Raw genomic sequence first — 21186 nt, 5'->3', positions numbered from 1 at the left:
AACCAGCGTGTTCACCACAGAATTGAACGAGCGTGTTCATCAATCGAACCAGCGTATCGAACTGAAAGTTCAGCAATCACGAAATCGAACCAGCGTGTTCACCAGAGAATTGAACGAGCTTGTTCATCAATCGAACTAGCATATCGAACTGAAAGTTCATGAATCGAAGTAGCCTGTTCCCTCTCACTTTCACTTTGCACTGAAAGTTCGATTGAGCAGCGTTGACGGACTACTCCCCTCCAAACAGCGTATTCACAAACAGAATCAAAGCAGTTTGTATATTTCTCGCACTTATCAATCATGGTGTGTTTATGGTACGCAGTACTCACAATATTTTTACTGAAATTACATCATTACAATGTAAATACTGGGGTTAGTACGAAGTTTTCCTACGGATGCTCAAGTTTATATTATTTTTCATTTAACAAGAACATAATACGTATTATGAAATATGGCGGAAAATATTTACAAAGGAGAATTCCCCATGCCTCACACGGAAGCTTTAATCCTTACATTATAACAAATAAAGAAGCGCATATTGTAAATGGAAACATAAGTGTCGGTTACATTAAGAAGAATGAGGCCACCTCTTCCAATCAACAGTTGCAAGAGACGAATAACAATCGAAGACATTTTATGAATTACTGCTTAACACACTCGGGCAGGTTTTCTTGTGCAGTTGACTCTTTTCTTGAACTCACTTTTGCTATTTTTAGAAATTCTTCGCAACGTGTTGAACGTAATGAGTTTTTTCAAACGTTATTTGAAGCATGTGTGCATTTACAAAGTTGTAATGGGGAGACGGATATGACCCTTATTCGAGAACCTGTTTGGGTTTATTTGAGACAGCATTGTAACTCATTTGCTGCAATGTCTGCAGATGCTGTATTTAGTGACATATTCAAATTAAGCACAGTTGGAGTTATGACCAAGGAATTGCAATCCCTTTTTTTGGTAAAAGAGAGCAATCAGTCAATTTGCTCATTGTGCAACAATGCAATCATAAAAAATACAAGTATATTTGTTATTTATATTACTTGCCAAAACTGGGGTCATAGCTTATTTGACAATTATGTTTCTGAGGCAATACTTCCAAGTAGCAAAGCACTTTTCTGTGGTCTGTGTCAACAGCATTCTGGGAATGTTTCATTGCTACAACATTTTGTTATCCTTCCAAAATTTTTACTCATAGAACTTGCTTCAACTTGTATCAATAAAGTATACTTTCCCCACATCATAGATGTGTTAGGTCAAAGTTATGAACTAAAAGGCATGGTACGCTGTGCAAGTCATCATTTTACAGTGGCTATAAATAATCACACTGAATGGATATATATTGATGATTTGTGTGTGTCAGTAAGAAGTTTCACTTCAATTCAGGATCTTTTGAATAATTACCCTAATGGTTGGTTTTTTGCTGTGTTTGAAAAGTGTTCATCCATAATTGAAACTGATTTACAGCCAAATAGCCCAACTGAAGCATTTCCAAAAGACAAATGCTATGAAACCATGCAGGGTGGAACTCAATCTCAGGTGCCTAATGTGTTTTTTAAATCAGGCAAATTGAGCTCTTCTTCATATCAAATTGAGGAAGAAAGTAAACGATGATTCGTTTAATAACAAAAAAAGGACACAATCAGAAATAAAGGAAGCTGATAAGAGACTTAAGTTGGATACACAACAAAAACATCTGAAAAAATACAGAAACAAAAAATCAGATGTTACAAATGGCATAGGTAAATTAGAAGAGAGAACTAATGAAAATGAGTGCAGGTGGCAGCATAATAAAAAAAAATTGACTACAAATGAAACAGATAAACTAAGGAAAAGGATCAAGAACAAAGCATACATGAAAGAATATAGAAAAAAAATAACCTTAAGAAAAAATTGACTACAAATGAAGCAGATAAACTAAAAGAAAGGATCAAGAGCAAAGCGCACATGAAGGAATATAGAAAAAAAAATAACATTAAAAAAAACTTGACTACAAATGAAGAAGATAAACTAAGAAAAAGGATAAAAAACAAACAGTTTGTGAAGGATTATAGGAAAAGGACAACATTAAAAAAAAATGCCTACAAATGAAGCAGACAAACTAAGAAAAAGGATTAAGAACAAAACAGTGTCCTGTGGTAAGTCAAGATTAGTATCTTTCACTGTTTGATGCTAAAACATATGGACAACTTCACCATCAGGAGTGGGCAGCAATTAATATAAAGAGGTTTCATGAGTCCATGATTTTCAAAATCTGGCATTGCCGAGTTTGCCATGAAGCATGGCCATTGTCAGTAAAAAACAAAAAAGAAGCAGACTATGTTTGTTCAAGATGTGTAAGAGACAAGAACAGTATTAAAAAGTTCTCTGCTCAAAACAGCATGATACCAGCTCAAGTTCCAAAAGAATTACAAGGTCTAACCCAAATAGAAGAGATGTTAATTGCTCGTGCTTTTCCAGTTATCAGTGTTTACACAAAGCCAGGTGGACAAAGAGCTTATAAAGGTCATTGCATTAATTTCCCCCAAGATATCCAGGATCTTGCAGACACACTACCAAAATATCTCAAAGAACTCCCTATAATAGTAATAATAGTGGAAGGCAAGAATAACACTTCTAAAGATTTAGTTGTTTGAAGACAAAAAGTTTCTATGGCTCTGCAGTGGTTAGTTGATCACAATCCTGTGTACAAAAACATTAAAATTGATTATACTTGTTTGTCTTCCCTTCCAACTGAAGGAATTCCTAGTGACTTGCAAAAGGTTCATTGTACTAAAATCAGTGACGATGAAATAGATCCAGATAGAGGTCCACTTGATAGTGATGAAATACCATTCAATCATGAAACAGAGTTAAGCAGCACCGTATTAAATCCTGTTGTTTTGAAGCCACAAAAGCAGCTAATAAAAGACGAACTATTACAACACCATAAAACTGCATGGCCTAATAGGGGAAGCAAACCTTTAAATGAGTTCAAAATTCAACTACTAGCAACAATGGCTTTTCCCACTCTTTTCCCTGATGGTACAGGCGATCCAACTAATACTGCTACAAAGCGACATGCAACCTTGGGTGAAAAAGTAAAGCATTTGATAAAGTTTGCTGAAAACATCAATGGTGAATGGGTGTACAGATTTGCAAGACATCCACGATTTGGTTACTGGGCATTCAATATGATCCAAAGACACAGACTTCTTGGTCAGGGTAGTATATTTCTTAAACAAAATCCAAATGAAGCCCACCTAACTGTTGAACAACTAAAAAAAATGCTTACTACCAATAGCTATTCTTCACTTATGTCTAAGCTGATGCATTATGCCAAAAACATAACTGGTAGCACTGGTTATTGGCAAAAGTCAAAAGAAGATTTGAAAGCTACAATAAGCCAAAAGGGACCTCCAACAATATTTTTTACTTTATCATGTGCAGAATATCACTGGCCAGAATTTCACAAGCTTTTAAGCAACAGTTTCACTGAAAAACTGACTCCAGGTGATAGACACAAAAATGTTTTAAACAATCCACATCTGTTAGATTGGGTCTTTTCAGAAAGAACTGATCGGTTTGTCAAGTTTTGGTTGAAAGAATCACTGCACTCTTCCTGGCATTGGTATAGATCTGAATATGCAGTCCGAAGAGGATCAATCCATTGTCATGGAGTTGCTAAATTAAAAAATGACCCAGGATTATGTACCCTCACTGAGAAGGCCCTCAAGGGATACTTAGCTTCAAAATTTAAAAGTGAAAACCAACATGAACTAACTAAAGAGCAAATTGTGAATATTGACAACGAAATACAAGAAGGCAAAGAGGCTGAGACAATCCTTTGTAGATATGTTGACTTTTTGATGTCAACCTGGAATCCTTCCTCTCCTGTCGATGGATGGTCAAAACCAGAAAGTCACCCATGTCAAAAATCATATCTTTAATTAAAAACCAATGAAATGGCAAATGATTACGTACATTTGTTAAATTCAGTTGAGAGACACACTACATGTAGTACTAAATATTGTCTTCGACAAAATGACAAATCCGAATTGCATTGTAGATTTAACTTTCCTTATGACGACTGTCCTGACACTAGACTTGATTTTGAACCAATAAATACAAAAACTGGTGAGACAAAATATAAAGCTGTTATTGTCACAAAACGAAATGACTCTAGATTGAATCGTCATCAACCATTACAACTTCAAGGGTGGAGAGAAAATTGCGACATTCAAATTGTTATAGATTATCATGCCTGTCTGGAATATCTTGTTAAATACACATCCAAAGCTGAGAAAGCATCTTCTGTTGTCAAAAATGCTTTCACCAATATTATCACCAAAATGAATGATACAACTGATACTCCAAGTGTCCTTAAGCAAATTTTGCTGAAAACTGTTGGTCAAAGAGACTATTCTATTCAAGAGGTAATGCATCATTTACTGTCAATAAAATTTGTAAGTGCAACACATGAGGTTATCACTGCATCTCTTGATGGATCGAGAAGAGTACACCTTAAAGCAAATAACCAAATTTGTACTGCTCCTTCATTGCTTGATACCTATGCTGAACGTTACAAGTATCTCAAGGTAGACCCGCAGTTATTAGAGTACAATTTTTTCAAGTTTGCATCAATGTTTACTTTCAAAGCCTCTAAACTTAAACAAAGAGACAAAAGTGTAATTGTCAAAACCTATCCTAATTATTCATCCAATCCAAAGAGTGAAGACTATGGTTTGTTTTGTAAATATCAGTTGCTTAAATACAAACCCTGGCAATATACACTGGATGATGCATGGGATAACCTTCCACAGGCTGATGAGACATACACAACATGTTGGAAAACATTCTTGCTAACTGATACTGCAAAATCCTTAGTCCCTGATTGGGAAACCAAAATGCAAGATGTAAACAACTACATATGCATAACACCTTTGAATGAGGATTCTTTTGAAGAAGATTAAAACACCAAAAGTGAAAGAGAAGAGTGGATGCTTATGGCAGAGTTGACTATTCAAACAACTGATACTTGTGAGAAATCTACACCTGTACCACATGCATATTGGCATCAAGTGTATCAGTATTTCACAAATGATGAGATAAATGCAATGCCTACATGGATAAACAGAGAGAAAAACAAGAATAGTGCTCACCATTCCTGTGAAACAAGAATCATAGATACTTCAACTTTTAGTAGAATGCAGCAAGTAGCTTATCAAATAGTTTCCAATCATTTTGCCAGTGGTGAACAAAATCCCTTGCGCTTTCTTATTATGGGTGTAGCAGGAACAGGGAAAAGCGATCTCATTGATTCCTTAAGAAATTTGCTTCAAGAAAAATGTAAGGTTATAGCTTACACTGGAAAAGCATCATTCAACGTCAATGGAGTAACGCTACATTCACTGCTAAAATTACCTATTGGTTCAAAGAGACATTGTGATTTAAAAGGAATACCTTTGCAACAACTGCAAAGTAACCTCGAAAACGTTCAATATTTAATAATAGATGAATACTCTTTCGTTGGCCAGAGTTTGTTCTGATGGATTGATAGTCGTTGCAGACAAGCTACTGGACGAACAGACATGACATTTGGCAGCATATCTGTCATTCTTGTCGGTGACATAGCTCAGTTACCACCAGTAGGTGACAAACCACTTTACCATTCTATGCCAAAAAACAGAAAAGCAAATTCAAGGTTATCTCCTATATCATGAATTCAAGAAAGTTGTTAAATTGACAGTTAATCAAAGAGTTCAAGGAAACAATATTGAGCAATCCAATTTTAGAGAAATGCAATAATTAAAGCTCGTCACTCTATTGGAGCACAAACACTTAGTGCTGATGACATGGGAGGCCTTGAACCTATAGTTTACTTATCAAAAGGAGCAAAAGTAATGTTAACGATGAATCTATGGACTGATGTTGGCCTTTGTAATGGAGCATTAGGCACAGTACTTGACTTTGTGTATGCTGAAGGACAACAACCTCCATGTCTTCCAATATGTGTATTGGTTCAATTTCATGATGAATATAAAGGACCATCAGTTTCTTCTCTGTTTCAAAGATGTGTCCCAATTTGTCCCATCACCCAAGTTTCAGAAAGTTTAGGAAAAAAATATGAGAGACAGCAATTGCCATTAAAATTAGCCTGGGCGATGACAATTCATAAATGTCAAGGTCTGACCCTCTCTAAAGCTTGGATTGATTTAGGATCATCAGAAAGATCTCCTGGAATTACATATGTTGCTTTAAGCAGGGTAAAAAAAATACAAGATCTTCTTATTGAGCCAATGACACTGGAGAGGTTACAAGCGGTCAAAAAGTCTACTAACTTTAAGTTTAGATTAGAAGAAGAAATCCGTCTTGATATGTTGGCTAATGAAACACTGAATTCACATCTCAAAATATCTTTAAAAAAATTTTCGTATATGTCACTCTTTTAAACAAATCAAAGCGATCAATGCACGCATAAATATTTCTTTTACACTTAAGATTAAAAGATAAAAAGTCAATTACAATTCAAAATCAACTTTGTACAATTTTGATCTTGTCTCCCTGTGGTGACTGGTTCCAAATATTTTCAACAAACATTTCATATTCAACTCTAAAAAAAGGAAATGCATTGTCAGTGCTTTCTGCTTACAAAATCTTTGATATTTCAAAAAAAAATGTTTCTGCACTGTTTGAAAATTTTCTTTTTCTTCAGTCAGTCAATCATGTCAAAAGAAAATACAAGCTCTGGTAAGTACCTGTAGCTTTAATTTACAATGTTTGGTTTTTTGTGGTTCTCCATATTCCTGTTTTCTTCACTTGGAAAGTAGGTGGGGAGGGAGATTGAATGAGCAAGAACTCGTCTGGTCTCACCATACTAGATTGCATCTACACAAAAAATATATTGCCATTTCTAAAATTCAAACCTTACTGACAAACGCAATTTCACTACCATCACTGAAATCTTTGGTGGCTCCTCCCAACTTCTGCTGTCTGAACTGTGCTGAATGATTTGATTTGATTTGATTACTGCACAATTGACAGTAGTCACGAGCTGCAAAGAGCTGCAGAACATTTGATTGACAGTACCAAAAAACCATTTGTTAGTTATGAATTTTACAGTCCACATGTTATTAAAAGATGCAGTAACTTATTGTGATCAACATTTCATGTCTAACTTCAGTTTTTATTTCCTCTTTCTTAGATATCACCGTGGCTACATTCAGAATTTGAGTCCTATAAAACGCTCACGAAATCAAAATCAGTGGTATGATTTTGATTTACAAACCAGCCCATCAAAATTGAGACGAGTTGTAGGATTTAATATTGCACACCACTCCATGCTACAAGAACATGAAGCGTCAAAAACAGCTGTAACCCTCAAAAACACTAAGCAAAACAGCAACAATGACATCATATTCAACCAGCAATCAACAGTAAGGGTTACACCAACCTTTGATATTGATTTTGATTACAAACCCATCAACAAATCCCAAAAGACTGAGCCCTCAACTCAGCCTGCCAAGAAGACTACACTTGAGGAGCTCCCCACACTCCAAGTCAATCAGAAAGTAAATGTCACTGCTTCCATTTCACTGGGAAATGAAAACCCTAAACCTGTGCAATTGAAATCCTCAAGTGAAATGACAACTGTAAAGGAAGACTGTGTCCTGGAGGATGAAACTGGAACTGCTACTATTCATATATGGGATCCACTTTTCAAGAACATCAAAACTGGCACCACATATGAGTTTGAAAACCTTACTGGAACAACCCCCACAACAACGTTTAAAGAAGCCAATCAGCAACTGAAACCTATAAATGGCCCTGCATTACTTGCAAATCTAGAGAAAGAAGCAAAAGTAGAGAGCTTCAAAATGATCAACAAACTAAGCATTTTCATCACCTGCCAAGCATGCAAACGTAAAATTAATGAAATCTCCCAACAGAACACACTCAAATGTAAAAACTGTGGAGTCCGACAAAGAAAGATGCAATGCAAACGAGATGCATCTGTTCAACTTCTTGTACATTTGGATGAAAAAGACATTTGGTTAACAGCATTTACAGATGTCTTGGAGTCCCTCTTCGCCACCCACCCGACAATCTCATTACTTAGTGACTCGGACACAATTGAAGAACTACTTCTTCAAGACATAGAATTCAAATATAATGTGAACAGAAAAGTGATCACTGAAATATCATCATCTTCACTGTCAAGTTAAACTGTCCTACAGTACAGAATTAACAAAGCCAGACCACCGACTAAAATATTTATTTACAACACTTAAGTATCAAGACTTCAACAAACTTTCATTACCATGTTCTGATTCAATGTTACGTTACCTGTTATTTGAAAGCATACATACGAAACAAGTTAATCTTATTTCTTACCATGTTATTGATGTTCAAGATGTTGTATTTATAGCAGAAAACCATTGACATTGGTTTTCACGTTCAAGTTCATATGCTTTTTTTAAGATTACTAAGTTCGCAAAGACTAGTGCATGTATGTTTCTGTTCACAAACATTGTACTAACCAAAACCCCTTCTATATGCTTCAATCAACATATTGTAAATGAAAAATTCAGTGTTGTTTTTTTATGCTCTTTCAAAGCAACAGTTATACAATACAACACGATTCATATTCTTTGTTGTTATTCTTTATAATGTTACATTAATAACAAGAACTATTCACATCCTTTCACATGTTCAAGTTATTAAATGACTTGGTTAATATTACCAAGCCCTTAAAACCTTAGTACAGTTTCCATGTTACTCTTATTAAAAACCCTTTTATCAATTGGAAAAAACTATGCCTCAGCATAAACCCCCTTATCAAACCACAAATTGATCGCTCGTTGGCACTCTATCGATAGGTATATCTAGTAATGTAAGGATTAAAGCTTCCGCGTGAGGCATGGGGAATTCTCCTTTGTAAATATTTTCCGCTATATTTCATACCACGTATTATGTTCTTGTTAAATGAAAAATAATATAAACTTGAGCATCCGTAGGAAAACTTCGTACTAACCCCAGTATTTACATTGTAATGATGTAATTTCAGTAAAAAATATTGTGAGTACTGCGTACCATAAACACACCATGATTGATAAGTGCGAGAAATATACAAACTGCTTTGATTCCGTTTGTGAATACGCTGTTTGGAGGGGAGTAGTCCGTCAACGCTGCTCAATCGAACATTCAGTGCAAAGTGAAAGTGAGAGGGAACAAGCTACTTCGATTCATGAACTTTCAGTTCGATACGCTAGTTCGATTGATGAACAAGCTCGTTCAATTCTCTGGTGAACACGCTGGTTCGATTTCGTGATTGCTGAACTTTCAGTTCGATACGCTGGTTCGATTGATGAACACGCTCGTTCAATTCTGTGGTGAACACGCTGGTTCGATTTCGTGTCTCGAACACTGAATTTGAACACTGGATTTGCTCTAGCTCCAACAGTTTTCCTCAATATTCGAATTAGATGAAGAGTTTTGTAAAGGCACGCTGGCCGATTGAAGTTTCAGTTTGATTGATGAACACGCTGGTTCTATTGATTGCTGAACTCGCTGGTTCAAATCAGTAGCGAACACGCTGGTTCTATTGATCTCTCTACCACTTTATAACACGCTAGTGCTATTGGTCTCTCGACCACTGTATATTCTGAGCAAAGCGAGAGGAAACAAGCTACTTCAATCGATGAACTTTCAGTTTGATACGCTAGTTCGATTGATGAACACGCTCGTTCAATTCTGTGGTGAACACGCTGGTTCGATTTCGTATCTCAAACAGTGAATTTGAACACTGGATTTGCTCTAGTTTCAACAGTTTTCCTCAATATTCGAATTAGATGAAGAGTTTTGTTTTTGGTCGATTGAAGTTTTAGTTTGATTGATGAACACGCTGGTCCTATTGATTGCTAAACTCGCTGGTTCAAGTCAGTAGCGAACACGCTGGTTCTATTGATCTCTCAACCGCTGTATAACACGCTAGTGCTATTGGTCTCTTGACCACGGTATATTCTGAGCCTATGAAATTCTTTACAATTCAATAACGACCACAACAAAGAAAACACTCACCTTCTACAACAAGATCGAGCTGCCTGCACTTCAAACCAAACGAAGAGACACTTTCACAAACAAGCTCATCAAACAACCACGCGAAAGTGTCCAGATGTACCGCCTCCTGATTGGTTAAAAACTACAATGTAACACGTCTTTTCATTGGCTTGAATAGTTCCTTCCTTGCAATTGGCTTAAACTGAGACAATTCTTACATCTTACACCTTACCACCCTTACACTTACACTTTTACAATGCCGATCGAGAATTTTTTCGCATACACCATTCTTCGCGCGGCACTATTCTCTGCCGCCTCGCCAGCCGAACGTCTTCGCTCGGCTGGCTCGTTGGCAATAATAATAAAGACCATGAGAAAGCAGATATGGATAAAAAACTGTGAGTCACTTTATTTTCCACTTTTCTTCTGGTGACAATGAGATGGCCTATTGCTATTGCAAGTGTATCTAGAAGTGGATTGACCACTGCTTGGTTGACTGTTGCCATCAGCTTGTTATGAAGTCTGTTCTGATTCTATAGGATAACAATGGTGATATAGTATGTGAGTGCATCATTACAGTGTAGGTGTGTTACTTTGTATGCCCAATGACAAATGGTGTTTAATCCAGACTGAATACAAATGTGCTTCATTCTCACTTGTCTTGAGTTGGGAATGAAAAATTCACATTTACCGTAATTTCCGGCCGTTTACCCACGGGTTATCTGTTGATTTTGCATTAAACTCGCGCCATAGGGAGGTGCGGGTTATGTGACAATTTTAAAATCTACCGGAAGTTGAATTGAAAAAAATTCTCACCTACATGCGTTTCCACCTCTCAAATGAATTTTATTGTATTAAGAATGCCACAAAGCGGTACGAAAACATGATGCCGACTCTAGTTTATTTCACGCATAATTAGTTGCGTGACGCACAAGTTGTTATCGGCACGCGTGAAAACAAAATCTTGACGGTGACAAAAATAATCCAAAGATATCCGGCGCATCAATAAAAAATTTCCATTTAACACTAGCTTGAGCTAAAGAGAATGTTCCCGTTTTAAGGGACTTGTTAGTCCCAATAGAACCGGAGATATCGATTTTTTTTCAGAAATCGCCAACAGTACTTTATAATTCAAGTTTTAACACTCACCTAGCTTTCCTTCAACAAATCAACATGGCGCTGAACGATCGCTCGCACAAAATGTGGCCACAAATTCGCATTCTGTCAAGTATGAAACGCTGATATTTGGGCATGGGCCTCTAATGTTTTTACTGTACAATTTTATCAAGAAAGTCCATGCTAATATTGACACAGAATAGGCCATTTTACAGTTGTGTACTTAGTTGCCAAGCCTTTGATTTGGAGTGAGGCTGAAGGTGACCTTGTTGTGTTAGAGACCAGAATCTAGTTAGCATGATAACAAATTTATTTGCATTTCAAAAGCAGCAAGGTTTGTATCATAACAAGGTCACCCTTAGCCTCACTCCTGTTCAAAGGCTTGGCAACCAAGCACACAACTGTAAAATGGACTATTGTGCATGCCTCTGAATTTCTTTGACCTTTAAACTCGACAAAGAAGCTTTCAAGTTTTCGAAAGTTAGATCAGACAACTTTTAAAAGACTGAAATAGTATCACGCTTTCGCCGCCAAAAAGTTGAATAACATAACGTGCGGGTTATTCACCAGTGCGGGTAATCTGTTGACTGTTTTTTTTTAGCCGTATGCAATAACCGGCCGGTGCGGGTAATCGGCCGGAAATTATGGTAACAACCAAGCTTATCTACCGGCATTCTCAACTTCGAGTAGAGAGTTGCATATCCACAAGTGGATAAATAAGCAGCCCCCCACAGACAGGTGGCAAAAATGAAATAATTCACACTTACTAAAGCTTCATTGTAATATTATATTCATTTCGTGTTAAATTCGGATAGTTGAAATGAATGGATTAATAAAGCTATTAACCAACCAGGTGGAAATAATGCTGTTTTCTTCATTGCCTTTTTTGCCTTATATGCCTTTATAACTTTTTCCTTGCTCAATCTTTCTGAAAACTGCTGATTGAGGGCTCAGGTGTTCTTGATGCATACTTCTTAATTATCTCCTCCCTATTTTCTTTTGGAAAAGTGAAGAGTAGTTTCTTCAAACCATCAACATAACCTGAAAACAACAACAATAAATATATAATACATATATATATATATATATATATAACTAACTGCAGACAGTACTGTTTCGGCCTTCTGGGCCTCATCAGTGCAGTGCTGATGCTAGGATGGAGGTAAGGCAATAAAGCCACCCCAAGTGATCTCACACATGTGGGATCACTTAAGCCATGCCAGAGTGCTCAAACTAGAAAAACTAGTGAGCATGCATAATGCTAGCAGCAATGACTCATCCTAGTAGAGTGCTCAATTTTATACATAAAGGTATGTAAATAGTTCAGGTTCAGGGTATGCCAAACAAGAAATAATACTCTTTTAAATGGCATTGGGGTTTTAACAGAGAATATAGCAAGTAAAGCAAAGTATTAAAACATCATTCAGGTTGTTTTCTTACAAATAAGAGTTAATCCACTGAAGTCATATTTATTCTAATCATAAGTAGGTGGGCATGCCACCTCTCACACAACTTCCTCTCCCATTTTAAATTTTGAGTAAGTGACCTGAACATACCCTTAAATTTTCCATCAAATACCCTTTGTGTTTCCCTCTGTAAGTTCTCATTAAAATGCAAACTTGCAAGTATGTGCCTTTAAAAAAAGAGAATTTTCAGGAATGAGCAAATTCATGTACATTTTATAGGTTCATACAAAAAAAAAATACTGGAAATCACTTAGAGGAAAGAAACACCAAAACATAGATATAATATTCTGATCAAGCAAGAGACATGAACATAAAATTAGTACAAGTGACTCCCTCAGAAATAAGTGGGGTAATTTTCTAAGGAAACTGGTGCTGTATCAGTAGAGAAGTAAAACAAAATAATTTGGTTTTATCAACTGAGTTGATTTTGTAGATTGGTCACAGTAAAGTGGTTTTAAAGCTAAGAAAGCCTTAGAACACTTTATGATGGCCAATCTACATCATCAACTTGGTGGATTTAGAAAAGTAAAAATCTATGAAAAAAGAAAACACATTACTACACTATCAAAATTACCTGCTGAGAGTCCCCAGCCAAGTAAAACAAGTCATTTTAGGATCCTAAAATGTTCAAGGTCACATGGAAGCCTTCAAGGCAACTTGTCTGGGCATCTGGTAAAAGTTTCTTTATGTCATTCAGTAACATTTTCTTGGTTGACAACAGTTTCAGTTTGTCAAATGCTTCAGTTCCTATTAAAGGTAAATATGCAAGAAATTACACAATGGTCTAGTTTGTTGACAACAGTGGATTAAGTTATTTGCCTAAGGGGTGTTGTAAACAAAAACAGAACTGGCAATGGCAAGTTGAAAAAGATATGCAGTATATTATTGATTTTCATACCAACTCTAATTCACTTCCTGGGTTCAAGCTGTCCATGATGGCACTGTTTACAAAGTGGATCTGGGTGTTGTTATGCACGTTGCTGACATGATGCAAAAATGAATTCAATTTGGCAAGGATGAGGGACTCAAACTCAGCCTTTGTTGAGGTTGCACACCAGTAGAGATGCTTTCTTATTCCCTTCATTCACTCTTTTATAATTTCACATCCTTTCTCTCTACTCAAAGCCAACCACTTTTTCCCTAGTGATCTTGACACATGCCGTATATCAAAATAGAGCTTGGTGTTGACACATTTCTCCCTAATCCATTTTGCAATGCCCCTGTGCCTATCAGACACAAAAATACTAACTGGCAAACCAAGATGCTGCAAAAAAGAAAAACACCTCTTTGCTCCTTCCAGTTCAGTCTGTTGACTGCCTCCTGTCTCATTTGTCTGAGACAAAGAAGAAAATAAAGGTTATCAAACCACAAGGAAATATCATACAAATCGTGGGTTGTTGTAAATTTTTTAATTATTATTATTATTATCATTATTATTAATATCATTATCATTTTGTCTATTATTCATCAGACCATTCCATTTCTGTGAACCCATAATTTATATCATAATTATTTAGGTATATACCACACAGAAACCCAGAAACCAAATAAATTAATTTATTTCTGTCAATAAACCAAGAAAAGGTTCAAAAAATTATATTGTTGAGACACATGTTTGTCTCTTCAGTTGAGGAGGTGAATAGTATCTGCTAGCCACTTCCAACTAGCCAATCAGCACACATGAAAAGCACTATTCACCTGTGTGGTATACACTAGTAACCAGTATTCATATAAAACTTACCTGAACTAATTCAAAGTGGACAACCTTCAAGACTGTGGTACAAAACATTGTGTACACTCCATATTTGGCAGAGTGCCCCATGTAATCAAACCTGCCATCCCCACTCCAAGCCACATTTTTTATCTTCTTTATACAATCTATCAGATTAGCCTGATATCTTTCCCAGTATAGAAGGACAGCAGGGAACAGGAAAGATCTTTGACGTTGAAAATAGGTGCGGCCAGAATATCTGCAAAGCCCCATGTGGCAGAACACTAGCAAGACCTTGCTTGTAGATGCGCCAACCACCAAGAGTCCAAAACTCAATAGGATATCACCAGCAGGGTATTTTCCCAGAACAGTTGGCTGTGATTTCCAAGAGTACTCTTGGTGACACTGTGAACAAGTCTGAGTCACCTTGACCAGCTTTTGGAGAATTTCGTTTTGCATTTGATACAGAACATTGTAAACAGTTGCAACAGCATGCTGTAGAACACAATGAACTCGGGTTCATCATACCCAGGAGTGTCAGAATCAACTCTGCAAAATTTAAAGTGTGTCTTGGGTCATTTGAATCATATGAGACCCTATTATTTACTTTGATGCCTATCTACTGTATTTCCTAGTTGCTTTGAGGATAGTGAAAGTGACTGTGTGCAATTTGAGCAATTCTCTGCTATTTTTCAAGTCTGGCTTGCAAGAGGATATGCCTGTATGTTCCAGAGTAATCATAAAAACAGTCTTTAAAATGGAGCAGAAAACTATATTTTAGAAGTAAATGAATGCATTTCATTATTTAAGAACAAGACTATGAATATAATAAAGCAAAGAAGGTTGTTACAAATAGTACCCACCTGATATCCTTCCCTAAATCTTCATTGAATCTTCATCTGCTAGATCTTCTTCAGTCTCATCCTCTCCAGTGGAGTCTGTGGAGCCCCTCTGCAACTTCCAATCCCCATCCCTTGTTTCTGTTTCTGTATCACTCCAAGCACTTGATCAAACAAACAAATCCTCAGACCCACATTCCTCCTCTGTGACATTTTCGTCCTCTGTTTCTGTTTCTTCTGTTCAGTGCAAACCATCAAATGGGATTCAAAAGTTATTGTCTTCATGAATGAAAAATCCTTAAACATGTACGTTTGAGTAATTCACATCATAATAATGTATTAATGTGTGTTGAATGTGGACAATGATTTTCTACATGATGCGAAGGTACAAGAGAATAAACAAAATAATAGGATGGTTTATTTCAGTACTCACAATTTTTAGCTCTCTTACCTCCTTTTTCTGTTCTTGCACTGCAGTCTTCAAGCGCCTAACTTGTTCCTGCAAGGTTCTCACTTATTTCTTGTGCATGCAGTCTACACAAGAGCTGCCTTGCAGTGGAGTTAAGATTTGGGATGGAGTAACAGCGGAGAGAGGTGTTTCACTGATCAGCGTTGTACAGCTAATATTTGCGGATGTTGAGGCTACTGATGAAGTCAAATGGGTGGTACATGCCAGAAAAAGAGCAGCAACTGTAACATTGAATGCAGCGGAAATTGTCTTGATGGGGCTCTCATGAATGTCACTTGAATCGGAGCACGGATTTTTCTCACCTCTATCATCAACAACGTCGTGAAAATCTGATGAGTTAGAACTTGATTCTCTCGCCTCTTCGACTTTCCTCTTTTTCGCTTCCACCTTGTACTCTGTCAATGCATCCGTCTCAACTATAGCCAAAATATAATAAATTCTGATCGATTACGTTTGACCTTTTCCAAAGATAACTGGAAATCACTGCTTACCTGACACTTCTTGCGATCCGTTAATTCTTCCGAAACTTCTGACACAACTGCATGTATTGTGGGAATAGAGCCCTTGATGAGGACTCTATTCCGCTTCGTGTTCGCCATACCCTCCTGAGTGAATGCCAAGCTGCTTCTCTCGAAATGGACCGAACACAATGAGACATGCTTTGAAATCGGCTCTTTGAAATCTACTCGGTGGTGCTGCACAAAATTCAACCATTTTTCTCTCACAGCGCGATCCACGGGAAATTGGTGCATCGAGATACCTGGCGTGTAGCTGGTGTTCGTACAGCTTTGATTGTTGGGCGCTCCGGCGACACAATAGCGTCCACCTTTCCACATTAGCTTCTTCTTTTCCGCCATGTTGTTACGTAACTTTTTGGCCGCGCCGTCGAGCGCCAAATTTCAGAGTGCGTTCGCGCGAAGTTCGAACGGAAAAAAAATGCTTAATTAAGAATATTTTTGTCAAATTTTAACTCTCAAACCGTTAATCCTATATATCTAGTTACCTAAAAACAGTAAAATAATTTTCGTGTCATATACACTTTAACCAAAAGACATGTCGCATTTCTAACCACTCAATTTCAAAATTTAAAAGGAAAATATGGGAATGAATATGAAGCTATTATCCATTCCATCGCTGTAACAAGGGTAACCTATGTTTACAGCGATGGATAAGCTGTCACAATTCGATTCCTGCCTTTGTTATGATGTACTATAACTACAATGGTATAACAGTACCTACCCGTTCTACCATGAATACCAATGGGACCATTATAATATTTCAAATATACCCACCGATCTTCTATAGAACGATGGGGACGTATCCTATCAGGATAGTAAATCGAGTTTTGAACCAAGATTGCATTATACACTGAATCTAGAGACAGGTAATAACTTCTTCCGCTTTTCACCGGCCAGGTGTGCTTACGAATAATGCGCCGCATATTCACACCCGATACAATACTGGCACTTCAGGATTTTTATATGCGTCATCCTAACATCGCTCTTCACAGTGGTACATTTTAGAAGTGTTATTTTAACCTCAAATGCACTAGACGCATGCGCCTTAGCATGAAAAGGAGGATCTCAAAGCCATGAATCCTTGGGGCGCGGGCGTCTTTCTCTCTGGTGGTATCTCAAGCTGCATGCTTGAGTGTTTATTTATGGCGCGTTTTTAGTGTCAAAATTCAAAACCTCGTATCAGACTTCCCATTTTTCTATTCAAATATTCAATCCTGTGATTAAAACCTGGAGCTCCTTCATTCAAATATGGAGCTCCTTCATTCAAATTCTATTCCGATTTCCAGTTCTTCAGATACGCTATTTGGTTACTAAAACATCCATTGTTACAATTCAAAGTAACATTTCTTTGATTCAGTTATGCTTTTTTTCTTTTCAAACGTGCAATCCTTCGTTTTAAAAATGTTTTTCCACTAGCTATGAGGTTCTTTTTCGGACAAAATATCGAACATGGATACATTAATGTTTTGTTCAATTACGTTATTGTTATGCGTTATAATACAAGTCTTAAAATAAAATAAATCAATTTCATCCGGAATACATCCATTTTGGATGTCATACATCGATGTTGTGCAGCATACATCGCTTATGAGGTTCTTTTACGGACAAAATATCGAACATGGATACATTAATGTTTTGTTCAATTACGTTGTTGTTATGCGTTATAATACAAGTCTTAAAATAAAATAAATCAATTTCATCCGGAATACATCGATTTTGGATGTCATACATCGATGTTGTGCAGCATACATCGCTTTCCCGACTCCTTCATGCGTGACCTTATATAACTAAAAGATGTTCGATAAAACTAAAAGATGAGGAAGCGGAAATAGAAACGACCGGAAGTCTGATTAAACAAGAAGCCCCGGAAACTAACACTTTCAAAATGGCGGGAAATAAAGGCAGACCATCAGTGAAGTTTGAGAAGCACTTAATGCAAGGTGTACGGATTTGGCTGCCCAACATCGAAGAATTTTTTACGTCTTTGGGTAGGCTACTGGAAAGTGCAGAGGGCAAAGGAACACTACGTCCTACGACTCGGCTGAATTTTTTAGTAGCCGTTTACGAGAAAACGAAAGAACTCTTGTCACTTTGACTCTAAGAATAGAAAAAGCCTTCCCAAATGAAGTTGAGGTGATCTCTGATCTAAACGAACTTGTTTTTCTTATGAACGAACTTTCAAGGGACTTTGACAGAATTTTCGAGGACTCGGAACGTTCTACGTTTACTGCACCATCGTCCCTAAACGATCGTCTTTCAACTGTGGCAAACCAAGGCTACAGATCTTACAGCAACAGTTGCAAACTCTGCACAATGACGCCGGTTTTCGTTGGGCTGATATCGGAAGAATTCTTGGATGAGAGTATTGCTTATGGCAAAATTGGTTTTGGCAAGTTATAGACATGAAAAGATGATCCTTCCTTATCTTACTTTCAGTTAACAGCTGTGTTATTCTTGGGCCCACAAACTATTTTTATTCATAATTTTTCATAGGACATAAAAAAAAACACATAGAATCATAATCATTAAGAGACTGAATAGGGGAGGGCGTAACTTGAAGTTTTAAGGAAAAAAATCTTTGTACTTGGTACAATTATCCATGACTTTACATATGTTTATGGGAATGTTTTGCTCCTTTATTGCTAGAAATTTCTACTGCTCAAATTAATACAAAATCTATGTTAATTTCCTAAGCAGTGGCCAAGGAATATATGCCAGTGGACCCTTCATATAAAACAATAAAATTTTCAAATCCGTTTGGGTTACTCAGGAAATGTTCCACATTCAGAGTTCCAGTTTCAAGTTACTCAGCATATTAACTGTTTCTTTAACAACATGATAACCTCAAAACTAACCAAAAAAGCTTACAAGAGCTCATTTACAAGGGTATAAACTTCTCTGCAATAGCCATTATGCAATGTAACCACAGCTTTACCTCATTTGTTATTGTTTTGAGTGATTGCAAATCAAGGCTAGATCTCAGGTTTAAAGTGTTAATACTATGAAGCATCTAGTACATTATGCCACTAAAACATCATGTATTTTTTTCCCAGCTATTCAAAGTTTTACACCCCTTTTTATTAGTAAGCCTGTTAGATTTGAGATTATAACTGATTATTGCCACTGTTTCCCATTTACATTGCCATTAGTAATTTTATTCTTGGCATACTGACATGTATAGCAGTAACTAATTTATACTAACTGTATTAAGAGTTCATTCCAAGTACATGAAGTTAATACAGTAAATCATGAATAGCAGTTTAAATAAAAAGAAGCAATCTGCAATACCACTTGGTAGGCTATGGGATTACGAGACAAAGTAGCGAAATTATGTGCAAACCTTAACTTTTCTCAAGCTTCTCGTCAAATATCTCCTCAAGCTTCTCATCATCCGCCAGCTGTCACAAACAGAAACACACCTTCCGTGTGATCTACCGCTTTTGACTGCTTTCTTGGATTTATCTAGAATGAAAATTAAATCGGAACAAAGTTTCTTTCAAGTTTCTTACACCTGTTCGGAATATTTAAGCTTTGAAAACCAAGAAAATGTTAGCTTTATATTGAGACACTCGTGTTAGCTGATAAGCATCTTTCACGGCGACATGCTACTCTTGTTGATTATTTCACATTTTGAATTATACTTCAGACAAAGTGTTTAATGATCAGTTTAAGAAATGGAAAGCATAGGACGGCATTGTAGCCATGTAGTTTTTCAAAAAAGAGAACCATTCCTCCGAATCCAGTTAAAACCAGAAGACATAAATTAATTTCTCAGTCAGTGCACTTGACCTTTCCTATGCGAACGAGTGCTTGCGTGTTTCCCTCAAAGGAATGTGGAAACAATACAAGACTGATGAAATGCTCAAAACTAACCTTTTGACTTCTTGTATGTAAATGACAAAAAAGAATCCAGGACGCCTTGAGTTTTTCTTTTGCTTGCCATGATAACTCGGCAAAACGCATTTGCTTTAAACTTGTGGCGCGTTACGTGCAAGAGTTGTGTAAAAGCTAATCAGGCACTTAAAGAACTCGATTAACGCGCGGCGCCTTTCTTGTCAAAGTACATTTTATTTTCACGATCTGGTAGCAAGTAATTGATAAAAGAGTGCAGGAAAAGGTTTTAAACTTACAAGGAAGAGTAATTTTCTAGTTGGGGTTGATAATTTTTTTCTTAAAGATTTTTTTTATTTCGTACTTGAAGTAGTCGGGTACTCTGTGTTAAGTAGACGGGTGCCGGTGTCCCAGCGGATTTGGACCCCCCTAGATTTGGACCACCCGGTCCAAATCCGCTAGCGGATATGGACCCCCCCGGTCCAAATCCGCTAGCGGATTTGGACCCCCCAACAAAACTGATTGAAAACATCATCCTCAACGTTCTAGTAAAAATGGATGATACTTTACGTTCCAGAGCGTGCTAAAATATGTTTTCAATTCAAAACATGCGTATCGTTAATGCATACGAACTGGCATCCCGTCGGATGTTTCTTTTGACTAAAGGAAAATGGGCAAGAATTTAGTTTAATGTTTGGAGAGAGGTCGTTTTTGAACCTTTTTCCACGATAGTCGAACACCGTTAGATTCAATAAGAAACAAACTTGTGACACTAATTTATTTTGTTATTGTTCAATGCCCGAGTGTTGGGACGACATGGTACAGTGCGAGGGATTTAAGACTGTCTCGGAGGACAAGTGGCTCTGCATTGTCTGCAGATTGCCAGACTCTAGACGTCTTCGTAATTGTTAAGGTGTTATTTCGGATCCCTCAACATTTTATAATCGTTAAAATTAGAAAATAAGATTGAGTTCGATGTAATACTCTCCACTTTTGTTAAGACGTTGACATTAACGTTGATTTGCATCTGAAAATAAGCTGAGAGTTCCAATAGTTCAGAATAGAAACATTTTTACTTATCATAGGCTTTACGAACGACTTGTAATACGAGAAGTTTCTTCGTTCTTGTTCAAAAACTATTTAATATTATTATTTTAGAAAATCATACTGTTATTTTTGTGACTGGACGCAATAGTCTCCACTA

The 21186-nt window shown here is 36.9% G+C and overlaps 1 protein-coding gene and 3 pseudogenes across 1 annotated transcript; 2 read left to right on the top strand and 2 right to left on the bottom strand.

The window, feature by feature from the left end:
* Positions 1–2256: 2256 nt before the first annotated feature.
* On the top strand, positions 2257–6463 carry LOC136281932 (uncharacterized; annotated as a pseudogene).
* Positions 6464–7082: 619 nt separating this feature from the next.
* Positions 7083–10035, top strand: LOC136281981 (uncharacterized). The gene has a single exon (XM_066169013.1). The coding sequence runs from the start codon at positions 7083–7085 to the stop codon at positions 8196–8198; it is 1116 nt and encodes a 371-aa protein (XP_066025110.1). The 3' UTR covers positions 8199–10035.
* Positions 10036–12597: 2562 nt separating this feature from the next.
* Positions 12598–15066, bottom strand: LOC131786813 (uncharacterized; annotated as a pseudogene).
* A 135-nt stretch (positions 15067–15201) lies between these two features.
* On the bottom strand, positions 15202–16490 carry LOC136276815 (uncharacterized; annotated as a pseudogene).
* Between the last annotated feature and the right edge of the window lie 4696 nt (positions 16491–21186).

Source organism: Pocillopora verrucosa, chromosome 6 (genome assembly GCF_036669915.1).
Source record: "Pocillopora verrucosa isolate sample1 chromosome 6, ASM3666991v2, whole genome shotgun sequence".
Taxonomy (NCBI): Eukaryota; Metazoa; Cnidaria; class Anthozoa; order Scleractinia; family Pocilloporidae; genus Pocillopora; species Pocillopora verrucosa.
This window is presented reverse-complemented; position numbering and strand designations above follow the sequence as displayed.